Source organism: Crocodylus siamensis, chromosome 4, assembly GCF_052110815.1.
Source record: "Crocodylus siamensis isolate JL-2025a chromosome 4, ASM5211081v1, whole genome shotgun sequence".
NCBI lineage: Eukaryota > Metazoa > Chordata > Crocodylia > Crocodylidae > Crocodylus > Crocodylus siamensis.
The window spans coordinates 117,303,905-117,320,736 of NC_143398.1; the positions used below are offsets into that span (position 1 = coordinate 117,303,905).

General features: G+C 40.0%; 1 protein-coding gene across 1 annotated transcript in view; it reads right to left on the bottom strand.

Moving 5' to 3' along the window:
* Positions 1 to 16,832, bottom strand: part of SLC15A5 (solute carrier family 15 member 5) — a 50,107-nt gene that overhangs the window by 7,711 nt on the left and 25,564 nt on the right. Inside the window, exons 6-7 of the mRNA XM_090041602.1 lie at positions 9,264 to 9,452; positions 3,479 to 3,610 (exon numbers count right to left, since the gene is read on the bottom strand). Coding sequence (XP_089897728.1) covers positions 3,479 to 3,610; positions 9,264 to 9,452 — 321 coding nt within the window. The remainder of the gene's footprint in view (positions 1 to 3,478; positions 3,611 to 9,263; positions 9,453 to 16,832) is intronic.

The window sequence follows — 16,832 nt, forward strand, 5'->3', positions numbered from 1 at the left end:
TCTAGATTCCATCTAAATTAGGGATGAGGGGACCCCAAAATAATTTAGGTTTCAGTAATTCTGACCTATGGCACATTGTGTAGCAAAACATTCTTACAATGAACATTGCCACAATTTACAACAGCACGATTTACATGTCAACCCCTTAATTGCAACAGAGCACGAGTTTGGTCATCAGAACCCAATCTAAATGCTCTTTGATTAAGTAGGTTTAAAAACATCCATTTCAAGCTGTTGTGTTTTCCCCAAATCCCAGGACTTGTTCATCTATCGGTTGTTTTACAAACTTCTGTAGATTGCCTTAAAAATAGAGCTTAAAATTCTGAGGGAGTGAGGCATGGCTGGCATCAATGCTGGTGAACTGACACTGGTTGAATTGCTCTTAACATTTAAAGGAGGCCACACTGACAGAGATCTGGAAGTTTTTGAAGGGGTTTTTTGGGAGGGGGAGAGGGTTTTTTTGTTTGTTTGTTTGTTTTTTAAGTAAAGAGGACTACTTTTCTTGTGTTACTTATTAATATGAGCGCAAAGGAAAGTGACCAAGGACTACATCAGAGTACAGTATAAGGCCTAGTACAACCAGTCGAATCATGCAGATGAAATGAAACAGATTGGAAAAAGGGACCTTGTTTTCATTATTATTAGCAGCGCAACGATGATGGAACTGCAACCTAAGTTTTGAAAGCATTTCCCTTTGAAACCAGGCAAAACACTATCTTCTAGTATTACTCTATCCTCAGCTCAAAAGGTCTGCACATTTTATGAACAAGCCTAGCCCATTTTATGGGTGATCATCATCAAAATTTGGCTGAAGTGAGGAGCAAATACTGCAGCATTTCTGTGCCCAGTTAAATATGTAGTGACAAGAGATTCAAGAGTTTAAAGATAATGTAAATGTTAACGCATCATTCCAGCAGCGGTCACCGGAAATAGGCAAACTGGTCTTGATGAACAGAGGATGCAGTAGAAGAGCTTCCAATGAAGCTCATTTTAGAATGAAATCCTGAGACACTGGAAATACCTTACTCACGTGAAGATGAAGGAAGTCTCATATCTGAGGGTTCTGACAAGGACAACAGGATTCCATTGAGGAGATTTTTCCTTAATTTCTCACCACGGTTTCTCATACTTAAAGTTGGGATAAGACTTCATCTCTGAGTAATCAAACCTTTGAGTGCAAACTGTAACTGACCCACTTCTGAAAACCACAGTTATCTTTGTGGAGCAGTCATTTGGAGTAGCTGTGCATCATTCACTCATGGGAATGATAATTTCCACAATGGATGCAAAAATATGGATTGAGGTTTTTCAAAGGTAGCTAGGGGATTTAGCCATGTAACTCCTATAAAAATGAAAGACTTAAGTGACTAAGCCAGGGGCAGGCAGGGCAGGGAGCTGCTCCAGGGCTGGCATCTTGCAGTGGTGACAGTGTGGACTGAAACAAACAGGGGCACAGCTGTGATCCACTGCCCACATGCCCTGGGCAGGACAAAGCAGGCAGTGGATTGTGGCTCTGCCCCAGCTCTGGACCATGTGGTCACCACTGCAAGATCTCAGCCCTGGCCACGGAACAGATCCGTGAATGAAAAACAGGCAGGGGCGTACAGGGAGTGGATCATGGTTTTGCCTTGGACCCCGGCCCTTTGCTGTCACTGCTCAGTGATCCTGATCCCAGGTAGGGCCTGCCTGCTCCTGGAAGTGCCTCCTTACCTACCTGCATCCTTATTTTGTCCACCCAGTCATGTGCCCTGCCCATGCAGGTCTTGGCTAGTCTCCACTGGGACCCCAGGATTGCTGGGTGATGACAGCACAAAGCTGTGGCCCAGGTCAGAGCTGTGATCCACTCCCTGCACACCCCTGCCTGTGAAACCATTGCAGGGGTAAGCAAGGAGCAGATCATGGCTCTTCCCTGGGCCCCAGCCCCGCACTGCTACTGCCCTTTGATCCCACTCCCAGTCCCAGCGCCACTTGCCCATCCCATTCCCAGATGCTGCTCCCTTCCCACCCATGGCCCCACCCCAGCCCTGTGGCCGTGCATGGGAGTCTCTTAGGGAGTTTTGGTGAGCTGTTGGGGTGGGGGGGATGGGGGAGGATACTAACCCCCAAGTGGCCCTCTGGCCAAAATATTTGCCCACCTCTGGATTAATATCTCCTAACATATATTTTCACTGCTATACACTTTTTGGTTGCACTGTCCGCCAGATGAAATCTATAAGAAATGCAACTTAAACTCAATACAGCTCTGAAAATATGCATCTATTTTAAATTACAGGTTTGTTTTGATTAGATCCAGCAGCAGCAAAATGTAAACAAAGAGTAATTTTCTGTAAGGTGGTAATGACCACGTTTATGAAAATGAAGCAGTGTGGGGAACTTACTGTTTTAAACACAGTAACCTGTATTTTGTAGGTATAAACAGAGGAACACCTAGCTTCTAAGGCACTCCCATTTTTTTAAATGTACATATAAAACAAAACTCCTACATACAGAACTGCATCTAATAACAGCTCATCAGGTAAAAAGGAAAAAAATAAAATAAAATTACCTGCTAAATTCCCCCTGCAACATATCCTACCTCAGAGAAATATCCAGCAGTTCAGACTAACAATAAATACTGGTTCAATCTGCAAAATTTGGTCAAGCACACAATAAGAATAGCTTCTCTGGGAATTTTTGTACTTTTCTGAGTGGGATGGAAATTCTGGGAAAATATCTTGTTGCAAAATATTGGTATATTGGGTAGAAGTTGTGTATGAAAAATGAAACGCCTCCAATTGTGGTTGACAAAAATACCCGCAGAGTGAAGTTCTATTCTTGACTAAAGATGGCACAGTGTAGGCTTGCAGCATTTAGTTAAGAGTTATCGTATTAATTTCAGAGGCTCTATGGCTGAAATCAAAGGTTTTAGGTTCCTAAGTTTTACTGCTATCAGTGAGAATCAGAATCTCTAAGGACCTGGGATTCTGTGGCTAAATCCCCTGACCAGCACTGAAAAATGTCAGGCTAACCTGTTTTTCCTTGCCCTCAAACCTATATTGAGGTAGGGAAATACATATTTGAGAAACTTATCTTTCATGTTTCCTTCTGACCCTCTTCTAAAGTATTGAACACGTTTTCATAGCTATTTAAATTATTCCTAAGTATACATGGATGGTGCGTGTATATGTGTGCTGCAAATTCTAGCGGGTAAGGATGCTTGATGGCCAATTTATTTTTCACGATTTCAGAAAAGAATGCATGGGGCTCCTCGCAAGATGGCATTCTCTAATTACTCCACCTATCAAAAGTAAGATGACTCATTAAAATTTGATGAATACAGCTGCAAGTCTATTTCCTATCTTAATTCTATCTTAATTGTGAAAGCAAATCAATAAAACTTTGGCAGCTACTCATATGCTGTTACATGCTTCCCCAAATCAATAGTCAATAGGATTAGACAACTGTGTTCAGAAGTACACAGCACAAGCACATTCCTTACCTTGAGAGCCTGCATATGTTGTCTGAACAATGAAAGCTCCCATAAAACAGCCAGCTCCATTGAAGAGGGTTAAAAAATGCATGGAGATCCCTTGAATTCCATCTGGCACAAGCCTGAATGACAGCAGGGAACCTTTGGAAAAGACAGTTTACAAGTTGTACAAGTTAAAAAGGTCACTGGACTGGCCAGAAGAAAGGTAAAATAGAAATGAAATTACTTGGGAAAGACAAAAATCCAAACCTACATTCACCATATTCATATATACTTTGCAACCTGCTTACTATGGAAGGCAGATGTACTTATTAGAATGTACTCCTTCAATGGGGCATTGAGTTAAGTTAAGGCTACTTTAACTGAACATTATAGCACCCCGTATCAGTCACCTCATTAAAATAATACTTTCCATGTATATAGCACTTTCCATCCAACCATTTCAATATCTCTTACAGCTTAGTCTAAAACCTCACACGGTAAGTAAGGAAACAGGCACAGTGAAACATCTCTACAGGGTTTTGTTGGCTCCAGCAGCAATCCAGCTCTGTTAGCATTAGCAATAATGGGAGTACTAGTGTAGATAAGGCTCTTATGATTAGTGTTTGGAATGGTGTTTGAATGTGTGTGACATATTAATATTTTCTAAATGTCTTCCAACTTCATAAATGTTCCCAGTGATGATGGGCAAAGATGCCTCTTCGGGATTTTTTTTTTATTTTCCCTTACTCGCATCCCCAAAACCCCTAATGTAAACACTGATCCTCCAGCCTCTCAGAAATGGTATTGTGGGTTTTAATGCTCACCCTGCTGCTCCTAGCACAGTGATCAGAGGCAGGAGAAAGTAAAAGAATTCAAAACCATGGATGTGATAATAGCAGTGGGTAGCACCCCTGGAACAGCTTTACACACTCATTTCTGGGATTGGTACATATGGGCAGGAGTGGGTGGTCAGGGCATACACAAGAGTAGCTCTTCCCAGGAGCATTGGGAATGTTAGAAATACCTATGTGTCTGATGCAAATACAAATCTTGGCTAACAGTGACCTGAATTCTTTCCAATCCAAAAGTTGCATTAACAGGCAGTCACCGCCCGCTGGTAGGTAGCTGATCATCTGCCTTGTATTTTTTGTTTTTACAATGTTTAAGTAGTTGTACCTTTAATCTGAAGCCTAGAATAACTACAAAACTGTCAAGTAAACCAAACTGAAAGCTTGTAATATTATTAACATTCAATTATGACAAGGGTGCAGGAAGTGAGCCCATGTGATTTAGCCAAATTTAAAAGAGGGACTTACTTTCTCCTGCACTTTGGTGCATATGGGGGGGAAAAAACTGTTGTCATTAAGCAAAACTAACTCTCATAATGAAAAGGAAGATGAAGTCATCTACCAGATTGTTTACTGTTAGTTACAGACTTCTGCCTTATTAGAATTTGTTTCCTAGATTTCTTCCCTAGCTGTTTGTTCTCTTTGGTGTCACTCTTCATCTGTGGCTAAAGTCTCTAGTTTCCCCAATCATGTATTTTTGAGGTCCCTCTGTATCCAGCTTTATCAGCTCAAGGTCTCTCCTTTTCAGTCTGTCCCATCTCTATTCCTTACTGGAGATTGCTGCAACCTTCATGGAAAGAATTCACGATTAGATAGCTGCTAAAAGGAGATCCTAGTTTCACATTTGGCTACATGAATCATCACTATTCAAATCACTCCCCTCCCCATCTTTAATTGGCAAGTGCAAATGAAGGTTTTGAACAAAAAAGTTAGGTTAAAAAACTGAGTTTTGAGTGGCACTTTTACCGCAGTCAACAGTGAAAGTAGAATTGAGTCAAGGGGATGTCCATGTGAGAGGGGAGACAAGGTCAATTGAGTGCAGGATGTACTATAATGGAACACTGTAGTTTGAGAAATTATAAGGCCAATGTCCTAAATCTAAACACTTTTGTGTTGTACACTGCCTTCATGTCGAGCCCCAGAGTGCCTCTAAGAAGCATGCCCTACTTGCTCCCAGCTCCACCCATACCAAATTCTGGAAATAAGACCATCTATCTGCCTTAGTGTACTGCTAAGCATGCCCACAGAGTTCTCTCAAACTCTGTCTTGAGAGCACTTATTTGCATGTGTTAGGGCCCTTCTACAGCAGCTAAATGGCCCAATTTCTGGAAGTCGGCCCACATAGAACAGGAGGGAGTGGGCAGGGACTTCATAGCAAGTCCAGTGATGCTGAAAAGGCAATGTAGACAAACCCTAGGATCTTCAATGGAACTACCTCTCTCACCCCCACTTTTAAGCCAAGAGGAGAGGCAATAAGCATATATCCTAGCCAAATTCAGCTCAGGTGATTGCATCCCACTTACCTAAAATATTCCTGCTGTTTCAACTGCATACTGCATTCTTAGCTTCTCCCAGAGATCAGATGCAGACATTACACTTTTACAGGTATAAGTGATCAGAAACCAGTTTATATCCCTAACAGAACAGAAGTTTGGTGCACACAGAGTGGTTTAAAATTGGTGGAACCTGAGCTAAGATTTTCTCCCCCCCACCAAAGAGTGAACATACATTCTCTTCAATACTGATCTAAATTACGCTGCTTACAGAAAACCGTGCAACTTACAATGATTCCACCTTAGGCCTTCTGCTCAGGTCCCTTCCGACCCTACCAACTATGAAACTATGAATGTCTGTACCTGTACCTAGCCACAGTGTTGTTGTGAGCTATTGAACAGCTACATCATTACACTATGGAGACTACTGCATTTCTTCAGTGGATGAAGTGATCCCCAATATATCTCTTAATTAATGGAGCTGATTTTTATGAGTCTCATCATTTGCAAAGTACTTTGAAACACTCAGGCAGAAAGAGTCTGTTTACATGTCACTGTGCTTTAGTACTTGGAAGTACTGAAGCATGGCATAGTACAGCTGGTTACTGCATCAGACACTGCAGAACTGGTAACTGTTTGTTTAACAAAACCGTCACAGTAAGCAAGCACAGTATTTACAGAAGAACAAATATGAAGGGTTAGGAGAGGTGACTGCTCCAGGCTGTTATTTGCTCAGGAGCTACCAACACCCCCTTTCCTCCAGCATAATCCTGCAGCAGAGCAGTCTCCTCTCCCCTACTGTGTGTACCCCAAAGTTTTTGGAGAGGTACAACAAACAAACAAACAACACCACCCCTCAAGTCTGATGGCCAATGTGAACTAGCTTAGATCCTTCCTCTAAAGTACCTACATTGTCTTGAGTTTAGATTTTGCCATGTGTGGATTTATGAGCAAGGGGTGGGCATGCTTCTTAGTGCTTCTATATATCCTTGCTCTAGTTTTTGCTTTCCATCTTTTCAGGTCTTTAGCCATGACTATCAAAAACATTTGAAACATACTTTGGTATTTTAAAGATCTGACAAATTTAATGCGTTATAAACCATCAAACAACAAATACTCAACACAGGAATATTTCTTTGCAGAACTGAAATTACCCCACACAATCTCTGAGATTATAAATAACCCTAATGGCACTGCCACATAGAACTAATTTGTAACAACACTTTTAGAATTATTGCTAAATAAAGCAATAGGTAGCCATGGATTCCTTGCAGAATTCTTTTTCCTGCTGAACTGATTCAGGGCTTGTATTAACCTGATCCCAGCAGGAATACTGTATCAAACTGGCAGCCTACAACCCAATTTACATCTAAACTCAGCTTCTTTGTTTGGTTGTAAGAGTGGTTGAACTTTGCAACATTGAGGGCAAATGGTAGGATTTAGAAGAGCACTGAAAATGTTGAACTGCATTGCAGTCACAGTAAATACAATCACTGGATTTGCATCCTTAACAAAGGAATAATCATTTCCTAATTTTACTCCTTTTTCTGCACCTTGGAATAAAAATGGCCACTGTGGGCTGCTTGGTTCATGCTTGGTATAGTCATTTCTACAGAAATACTCTCTTAGAAGATGGGTACAGGAACAACAAACTGCAGGATAAACTAGGGTGTGAATACATCATAATGTTGCAGACGTGTTATAACTGCTTATGTATTCTTTTTCACCCTATAGAAGCGCTTTCCTTGATGAAACAAAGGTAAGCTTCCTTAACATTAAACCAATGGTTTTTCAGTTTTTTATAAAAAGCCTAGGAAGTTAAAAAATAATTAATGAATATCAAGTTTGCAAAATCTCAGAAACCTCTGAAATTTTCATTCAGTTGTCTGGTGGATATGCACTGGGACAGTTAAATACTTGAATACATCCCACAAGTCCTCTTCTGCATGTAGTACACAGGATGGACTGAAAACTTGCTAGCATGTCTTCAATTGAAGATCTTTACTTTTTGCCATATTAATGTCTTTTAAATATGATTTTTAACATAATTCACATAGAGAAGTCAGCCTGGCAACAGATCTATCTGTTAAAAGTAAGAAGAGATAAGACCACAAGACTGTCTTGCAGCAAAACAATGTATAGGACATAAATATATTGTCTAATGGGAGTACTGATGTCTCCAGGAGCCATAGGGACTCAGCATATCAGACCAAGCCCTCATCTTGAGCACTCAAAAATTGAAATGCCCAGAATTAATGTACATCTCTAAACATTTCTGTCTTAATCCTACTTCATATTTCTTCACACCACAAGAGATTATGATGCTTATGTTATCTGACTTTCTGCATAACACAGACCAGAGAATAATCACGAGGCCATTCCTGGTAGGGCAAGAGAAAGACATGGAAGCCTTGATTTAAAAAGACTCACAAAATGGAACATTTATTATGTCCCTTGGTGAGCTGTTCTAAAGGTTAATTAGTCACAAACTAAAAAAAATTGAGCCTTCTTTCTAGTTTGAATTCACCCATTTTCATTTTCCAGAACTGGAACTTCTAATGCCTCAATGTACTACATTAAAGAGCTCTCTGCGACCAGATATTTTTCTCTCTGATAGGTGCATATAGACCATGATCCAGGCACATCTTAACCCTCTCTTTGTTAAACTAAGTAGTGAAGGTCACTGTTTTCTGTTGTACTTAGCCTGTAACCTAGAAACCATGTATACCTGCCTTAGTTAAGTGCTTAAGATCTATTGGATGAAGTGGTGCTATGGAACTGCTAAGTATAAAAACTAGAAAAAAATTCCTTTTTAGTCACAGACCATGACCCTCATTTTCTAGCACCTAAGAATGGTAGTTGTTACATACAAGTTATTTCCAAACCTTATATAATATCTGAATATTTCTGAAAATGTTTTGGAACAAATACATTCATGCTGTGGAATTCTCTGTGTAAGGTTGTCATATAAGCAATTATTTGAACTGGGTTTAAAAATGAGGGTTATATACTTTTTTTTTTAATACTAACCATATTTGCAGATGTGCAAGCTAAAACAATACAGATATTCAAATCTCCTGCTTCTCAGTATAAAAGAAACCTGTGGAGTCTAGCCAATGCACAGGTACGAAGGTAAATTATGGAAGGGGTGGAGAGTTAGCCTAGTCAAATTATCAGCTTTGCTGAATCTACTGATTACTAGACTTAATGAACCAATGGTCTGGCTAGGATTGTCAAATTCTTTATTCCTCTAAATTGTACAGGACATTATTGAGCATTGTGAACTACAGCAAAAAAAGAAAAATTAAGTTCCTTCAGTGCAGGTGAGGAATAGATCTGGTCAGAAGGTCTATGGAAGAGAGCCAGGAGTGGAAAAATATATAGGACAGTCATTTGAATTGTTCATGTGGAATTTGTGTCATTCTGTGATAGGATTCAAGATGTTCTAACATTACTGATTACATTACTTACAGGTGGGAGTTACCAGGGCTTCAGCTACTCCAAGTAAAATGTACTGAGGAGCCAGATGGAAACAAGGCATGGAGGAAACCAAAAGAACTCGGCCTGAAAGAGTCTGTTCCACTGGAGGAAAATGTTTCCTGTGTATCTCAGAAAAGCCAGCAACAATCAAGGAGAGAGCAGCAGTCAGATGACCTGCAACTAGGTAAACAGAACAAATGAAGCAAAGCTGTTGAACGAGAGCATAGTTATAGGACTGCAATATATTTAGAATGCAAAAATTGAAAAGTATGATTGCAACTTGTTTAAAAATATTTTAACAAAATGAATTTAAATAGGTTCTCAACTTAGCAATCTATATAATGCGATATATTTGCATGGCAGGTCAGAGAGTAGGGTAAAAGCACTTTCTTTCTTGAGGAGCATACAGTCTCAATAAGATAAGGCAAGGGGCAACAGCTGAAAACAGGAAAGGCTATGAGGTCACAAAATGTAAAAAAGAAGAAGGATTTTCTGATGAGGTGGGTTTTAAAGTAGCATTTGAAAAAAGTGAAGGTGCTACAAGTTAAAAGGGGTTCTTCCAGGAACAGAGTTGCATAAGCATGAGTCAAACACAGGTATAGACAGGACTGGGTCTCAGAGGAGAAGACTACCACAAACAGGGGAATTCTTCTTGAAGTCCAGCATACAGGCAGTAAGGGAACAGTGGTATGGTATGATTATGGGGTGTACACGCACCATATTTTGCCAGCCCATTTACTAAACATGGAAGAGTATGAGACCCAGCTTGCCCCATTCAGATATGTTAAAACTCTCATTAACAAGGTATTATCAGTGATTTTTGTAGTTCGGGTTTATTTGAGAAAGGCGGGTTTAACATCTTTGACTCCAATTCTGAACTGTAGTGCATGTTGAAACTCTCACGAAATGACATGAATACTATTAGGTTTGTAGAAACTCATCCTTAGTCATTGAACTGAATGACTGAAACCTTCACTGGATTAGGAAAAAAACATTAGCCACACAAACACATGTGTGCACACATACACAAGATTGCACCCTTTATACCTCTCATACTATACTGATTAAAATTAAGCCATGGTGAGGCTGCACAGTCCTGGGAACAAAACCAACTCATCTCCTGCTTAAAGAATATTTGTTCTTGCTGAGAGCAAAAGCAGAACTTTTTAAAATTGGAGATCAGATGTAAAGAATCCCCTTCAGTTTTATATTTGACAGAGAAGAAATGACATGAAAGCTGTAATGCAGATTTGAAAGTTTCCAGATCTGTACAATTTTCATTCATGGTTCAAAGCACTTGCTCATGGGACATCACCCAATTGCAGTAGCCTCCTCTACACACTCTGAATATCCAGTAGTATAACCAGATGGCTCATGACTCTCTGCTAGATGGAGTCCTACACATGCAAGTGGTTAAATATGTGAAGCCCCATTCTTCACTTGCCATCTAACAATGTAAATTTAGTACTGCAAAGGATCGCCCGAAACACTGATTATACAGCAACTGTGTTATATAATCCCTTACATGAATTGATCAGTGAAATCCTGGCATTTTGATTTGGTGTATTTTAAATGCCATGGACTTAAATTGCAGCACGAAGGATACTATTTACTTGATTTGTATCCCGCCTTCCCCAACAAAGGCTCAGGGCAGCTTACAGTAAGAAAACAGAAAACTTAAGAATAGGGAAGTGATAAAAAAAGGAAGACAATGTAATAGGGAATTAGCATGCCAAGATATAGACAGAGACCCTGTAAACAACATCTCATCCTAGCTGTTTGGTAAATGCCTTCCCCTAATAGAAAGGTCTTACTAAGCTTCTGAAAGATATCCAGGCCTGGGCTCTGGTGAGCCTCAAGAGGAAAGAAGTTCCAGAGCTGAGAAGTAACTGGGAAGAATGATCTCCCATGCATTTTCACCAGGCAGACTTGATATACTGATACTTGTAGTATGTTACTCTGGGATGACCTTAGGGATTGTGACAGGGCATGAGAGAGAAAGCAGTCCTTTAGGAACATAGGGTTTAGGGCCTTTGAATTGCCCCAGAAAAACTTTTGGGAACTAATGTAGAAGCACATTAAGACCAATTACTGTATGATCCATTTATACTATTGGGATGTTTGTAACATGTACATGAAGAAATGTGGTATTCACCAGACATATATTAAGGCCAAAGTATTTGGAATGCTTTCTAGTTTTAGGTGTCTGTGTTCGGCAACAAATTTCAGGTGTTCAGAATTCAGTTACTTTTCCCTATTGGGCCCATGTACCTGAACTGCACACTGAAGTTTCACCTTATTTTAAGAACAGTCATGCTGTAGAATATTATAGTAAAATATTCAAAGAGTTAATCTGAAATGGTGAAATAATATGCCAAGGTTAACACAACAGAAATAGAAAATTCAAGACCAGGGTTCTCAATACAAAGAAAAAAGAAAGTATTATGTTCTACAGTATATCCTTGTATCAAATTTCCCCAGCAACATGAAGTTTTCCTGCATTTCTAAAAGTTGAAATAGACTTTTTTTTAAAAACATATGAATTCTGGAAGCTGTGGCTTTTACTGTTGATTAAGATCCCTTTAGTGTTTAATAGGAACAGGGATGAATTACTGTTTGAAAACTGATGACAGGAGGGAATGCAACAGCATTTTATAGCAGATGCATCACATCAAGGAGAGGTAGAAAGCCTCCAAGGAACTTCTCACAATCTACTGGGTCAAAAATTCCCCAAGTAACAATTTATTTTAGCATTTGACAAGCTTCAGTTAGGAAAACATTATTAGTTGGTACTTCATAGTGTTTTTCCACCTAAGTCTCAAAACACTTTATGCACATTAATTTAACCACTGGATGCCCCATTATGTTACTTGTATCAAAAATATAAGTTAGGACTATGAAGCAGGATGCCAAAGACCTACTTCTTCTTCTCCACATCTAAATCCCCACCCCCCCGCCCCTAACTTTAATTCTTCTCCAGAAAGGCAGGCTTTGAAGGCTTAGTCAAAGCTTTGTCTTGTATGATCATCTAGTCTGACTTTTTATCTAATGCTAGAGATAGGACTTCCCCAAACAGATTCTCTGAAGTAGAACATTTTTTAGGGAAGAAAATAATATCTAGTTTTACTTAAACATTTCTATTGATGGAAAATCCACTACAGCTCTTGGTAAGTTGTCACAGTGGTTAATTACTCCAGGTATTATATAAAATGTAGTCCTTATTTCCAAATCTGATTTTATTCAGCTTCAAGTTTCAAAATACTAGCCCTTGCTCAATCTTTGTATGCTAGACTAAAGAGCCTCTAGTATCAATTTTCCCTTCCCTGTGTAGGTACTTGTAGAATGTGATCACATCATTCCTCAAACTTATCTTTGGTCAGCTGAGCAGACAGACGGTCTTGAATCTTATACTATATTGGGGGGGGGAGGGGGGAGTTAAGCCTTTAATCATTCTCAAGGCTCTTCTCCAAGCCTTTTTCAGTTTCATCAACATCATTTGAAATAATGAACACTCAGGTAGGCATAGCATCCCAGCAGCAGCCGCACTGTTGTCAAATACAATCATAATACAGTGGATTCCTCTTACTGGAATCACTTTGGGAAATGGTGATTTGATTCTATTAACCATCTGATTCCATTAAAAAAATGGGTCTCCTTTTAAGAACACAGATATTCACTCCTCCCCCACAGCCCCCTGGCCTGCTTGTTCCTCTAATTCCCCTCCTCACCACTACCCCCAGCCTCGCTGGTGCCCCCATCCACAGCCCCCTGGCCTCCCAGCTGCCAAACTATCCCAAACCCACTGTATCAGTGGCTTCTTCATTATTTCTCCCTCCATCACTTCAGACTTCATAAACAATGATTTTGCTCCTCTTCCAAGTCATTGATAAATATGTTAGCTATCACAGGGCTAAGAATGGATTTCCTAAGGACCCCACTTGAAATGCAGTCTGTTGATTATGATCACTTATTTATATCCTTTGGAACCTCTGAGTAAGGCAGTTTTAAATGCTTTTTACCATGTGCTACATTTATTGTGCATCATTCTAGTAAAAACTTCCATGTAGTATCAAGTCAAGTACTTTACAGAAGTATAGGCATCAATCTTGTTAGTTATCACACTTTTAATCTTAACAAAAGGAAGTTATTAAAGTTACTCTGACAAGATCTATTTTTCATAAACCTGTGTTGATTGGCATTAATTACATTACCCCCCATCCTGTCTAATTCTTTATTAATCAAGTCCTAGACGAACAGTTCCATTATTTTGCCTAGAAGAGATGTCAAGCTGACAGGTCTATAATTACCCAGGTTGTCCCATTTACCCTTTTTAGATATTAGCACGTTAGCTTTCTTCCAGTTCTTTGGAACTTCCTATCCTCCAAGACTAATTAAACAAACAACCAACAACAAAGTCAGCATTAATGATCCTGAGAACTCCTCAGCCAGCTTTTTATAAACTCTTGGATGTACATTATTAGGACCTGATGATTTAGATACGTCCAGCTTTAATGGTTGCTGTTTAAAATCCTCCCTAGTTAACTGAACAGAAAGAGTTTAATTAATACCATATATGAATGTGTCATTTGGCTTTGTCTCATCCATAGAACAGAAATATTTATTGAACACTCCATCCTTTTCTCTGTTATTATTGACCATGATACCATTTCATTTTAGTGATTGTAAGAGTTCTTTTGTACCTAGTATATCTAGGAAACTCCTAGCTTCCCTTAACTCTTTTTAGCCATAGATTTCTTCTCATGTCACCTTACTACCAGTATACCTTTTCCGCAGTTCTCCACTTCTGTTTCATGTTAGTCACAATCAGCTTCTTTCCCCCCGCTATTTATGTATAGATATTTATAGCTATTTTCACATCCTTGCTGATGGAAGACACTTTTAAAAAGAGGATAGATTTAGGGGCATCTAATAACGTAATTTTAAACAGTTCCCATTCCTGTTTTAATTTTTCTTTTTAAATTCTATCTCCCAATTGATTTGGCTTACAATTAAAGTGACCAAATTTTGGAGATCAGGGCACAGTCGATTCTCAAGATCTGCCTACAGAAAGATGTTACATAAGATTCATTTATGGACTCCACAAGCAGCACATTAATGCTATCAACCTGTGACCACACTGGTTTATGTTGGTATTTCCCCTGTAATTACTGAATACGCTCAGCTCCAAACATGTTCAAATAACAGCAGCATTTGGGGCCCCATTCTGTCACTCAGCTCTATGCTTTGAGATTTTTCATGCTGTGCATTGTGGGATGCCTACAACAACCTACATGAATTCTAGGACTTAGACTGAATCAAAGTCTCTTGATGCCTCTTCTGGCATCCCACACTTCACTTGTCATTTTGTGGTTTTGAACTGTCATCAGACATCGTGGATGACATAATACCGAGTGCTACAATCATAAAAGTCATGAATACAACATGATTTAATGCATATGTATTGGCAGTTATGCAGCCGTCTGGATTTGGCTCGGCTGCTTCAGAGCAGTTTGGAGACACCAAGATACGATGGCAGATGCAGGAGTAGGTGGATAAAACAAAACAGCAATCACTTCCGTGGGTATTATTGACTAACGGCTCATTAGATGGAGTGCCATTTCTGGACTGGGGAACTAGCACCGACTGGAGGGGCAGGATATTTATGTGGAACTGGGAAGACCACCGACGGCCGTGGAACTTCAGTGTGCTGAGGACTCCTTCCTGGAGTGCCAGACAGAATTCACTCAGAGCAACAATAGAGGGTCTTTACAGAAGAACAGTTCCTCTCAGCATGAGGAAAGACATTTCTGTAACTACCCCAACAAGCCTCAGTTGGTGCTGTCAGCAGATAACTAAACTGGAGTTGATTGATCAACTATTGAGGTTACTGTTATGGAGAGCTGATATCAGAGATTTGTGATGCTACAAGGAAGGTGCTGCTGTGATAGATCAAGGCTTGGCAACATACAGAATGTGCCTGACAATTTACAGCAGAGATAGGGTTACCACCAAGCAATGTAAGAGGCTCTTGATGAGATATATGCCTGTCCATCCCACATTACAAAGACTTTAACAACAGAAATGAGCATTTCTTCATGTTGGTGCAAAGCTTGGTTGATAAAGCTTTGCAGCACCAAGGCTTCACCCGTGATGAAAGGTCCATCATTGTTAAATGTGACATGCTTGGGAAAAGGCCCACAGTCTTCAGAAATTCCAGGTTGTTTGCTGGAATGATCAGGGTAGTTTTTGCACCCACTCCTATTCTCCAGACCCCCACACTTACCACATGTGAATTTCATATCTAATGGTCCTGACTGTAGCATGGAGTTTTTCCTGAGGATTCTTCTTGCTTTTGCATGTTTGGCTCTTCTTTCCTCAAATATCTTGTTTATCTAGTCTATAAAAGATATATATCTACCCTGCCTTCTGCCTGAATTTAGATTAACTTGGTCAAATCACTCTCTGCTCATGTATGCCACCACACTCAGCTGAATGAAATGGAACGCAAACTACACAAGAAACTTGCTCAGATATCTTTCTGCTGTCCAGACAGAAGCAAATTAATTTCAAGGGACTCCAGGTGACTAATCCACTCTATTCTACATATCACACAACCTATTCCGACAAGCTGTGTTTCACACTCTCCCAGAAACTGAGAAACCACCTTATCAGTGTTCTGTACAGACAAAAGGAACAGGTCAACACCAGACTTGCAGAACTAACAATAAGGAATAAGGAGGTAAAACTTCCCAAATTTGCATGCTCCAACAACAATTCTACAAACCATGGTAATATAATCAACCACACTCTCAGCCCAGCTGGGGTGTTTGTACAATCCTTTCTGCATACTGCACAACTCGATACGATGCATTTGCATGGAGAACTTAAGGCTTTTTCTCACTGCCAAGACCGAGGAATATTTCTATGACAAGGAGCCAGCACACGAGGGTATATAATGATGAACCTTCCACAGGCCAGACCTATGCATGGAGTCCAGGAGCTGTCCTCCTCGTGCTATTTGAGGGCTGCAGCCTCACTCTGAACTTGTATATAAAACTGTTTCCAGCTCTGTGCCCACTCTGAAATTGCCAAAAAGCAACAACATATTTACATTACAACCTCAGTCTTGTGGATGGGAGAGCCATATTCAGCCCTAAAAACAACCTGGATATTATCCTACAACAGGCTGATAACAGGGGGAGGAAGGGGAGGAGGACCCTGCTGTTACAGCCAAAGCAGCATACACATGGGAAGCTGAGACAATTTTCCAACACAAAGTTTTACTAACTCCTGATAGAGGATCCCATGGCACAATGCCAGGAGGAACTAGATAAACTCTTAAAGGATCTACCTCTGAAAACACCAGAGAGGATTACTGCTTCCAACTCCTGGGAATCTAGGCCAGTTAAGTTTTCCTTATTACCCAAATCTACAAGCCTGGCAACCCATTATCTCTGGCATTGGCACCATCACAGAGGGAGTTTCTTAGTATGTTGACTATCTTATTCCCATGTAGCACAAGAACTGCCACCTATTTGAAAGGCACCAACGATTCTTTAA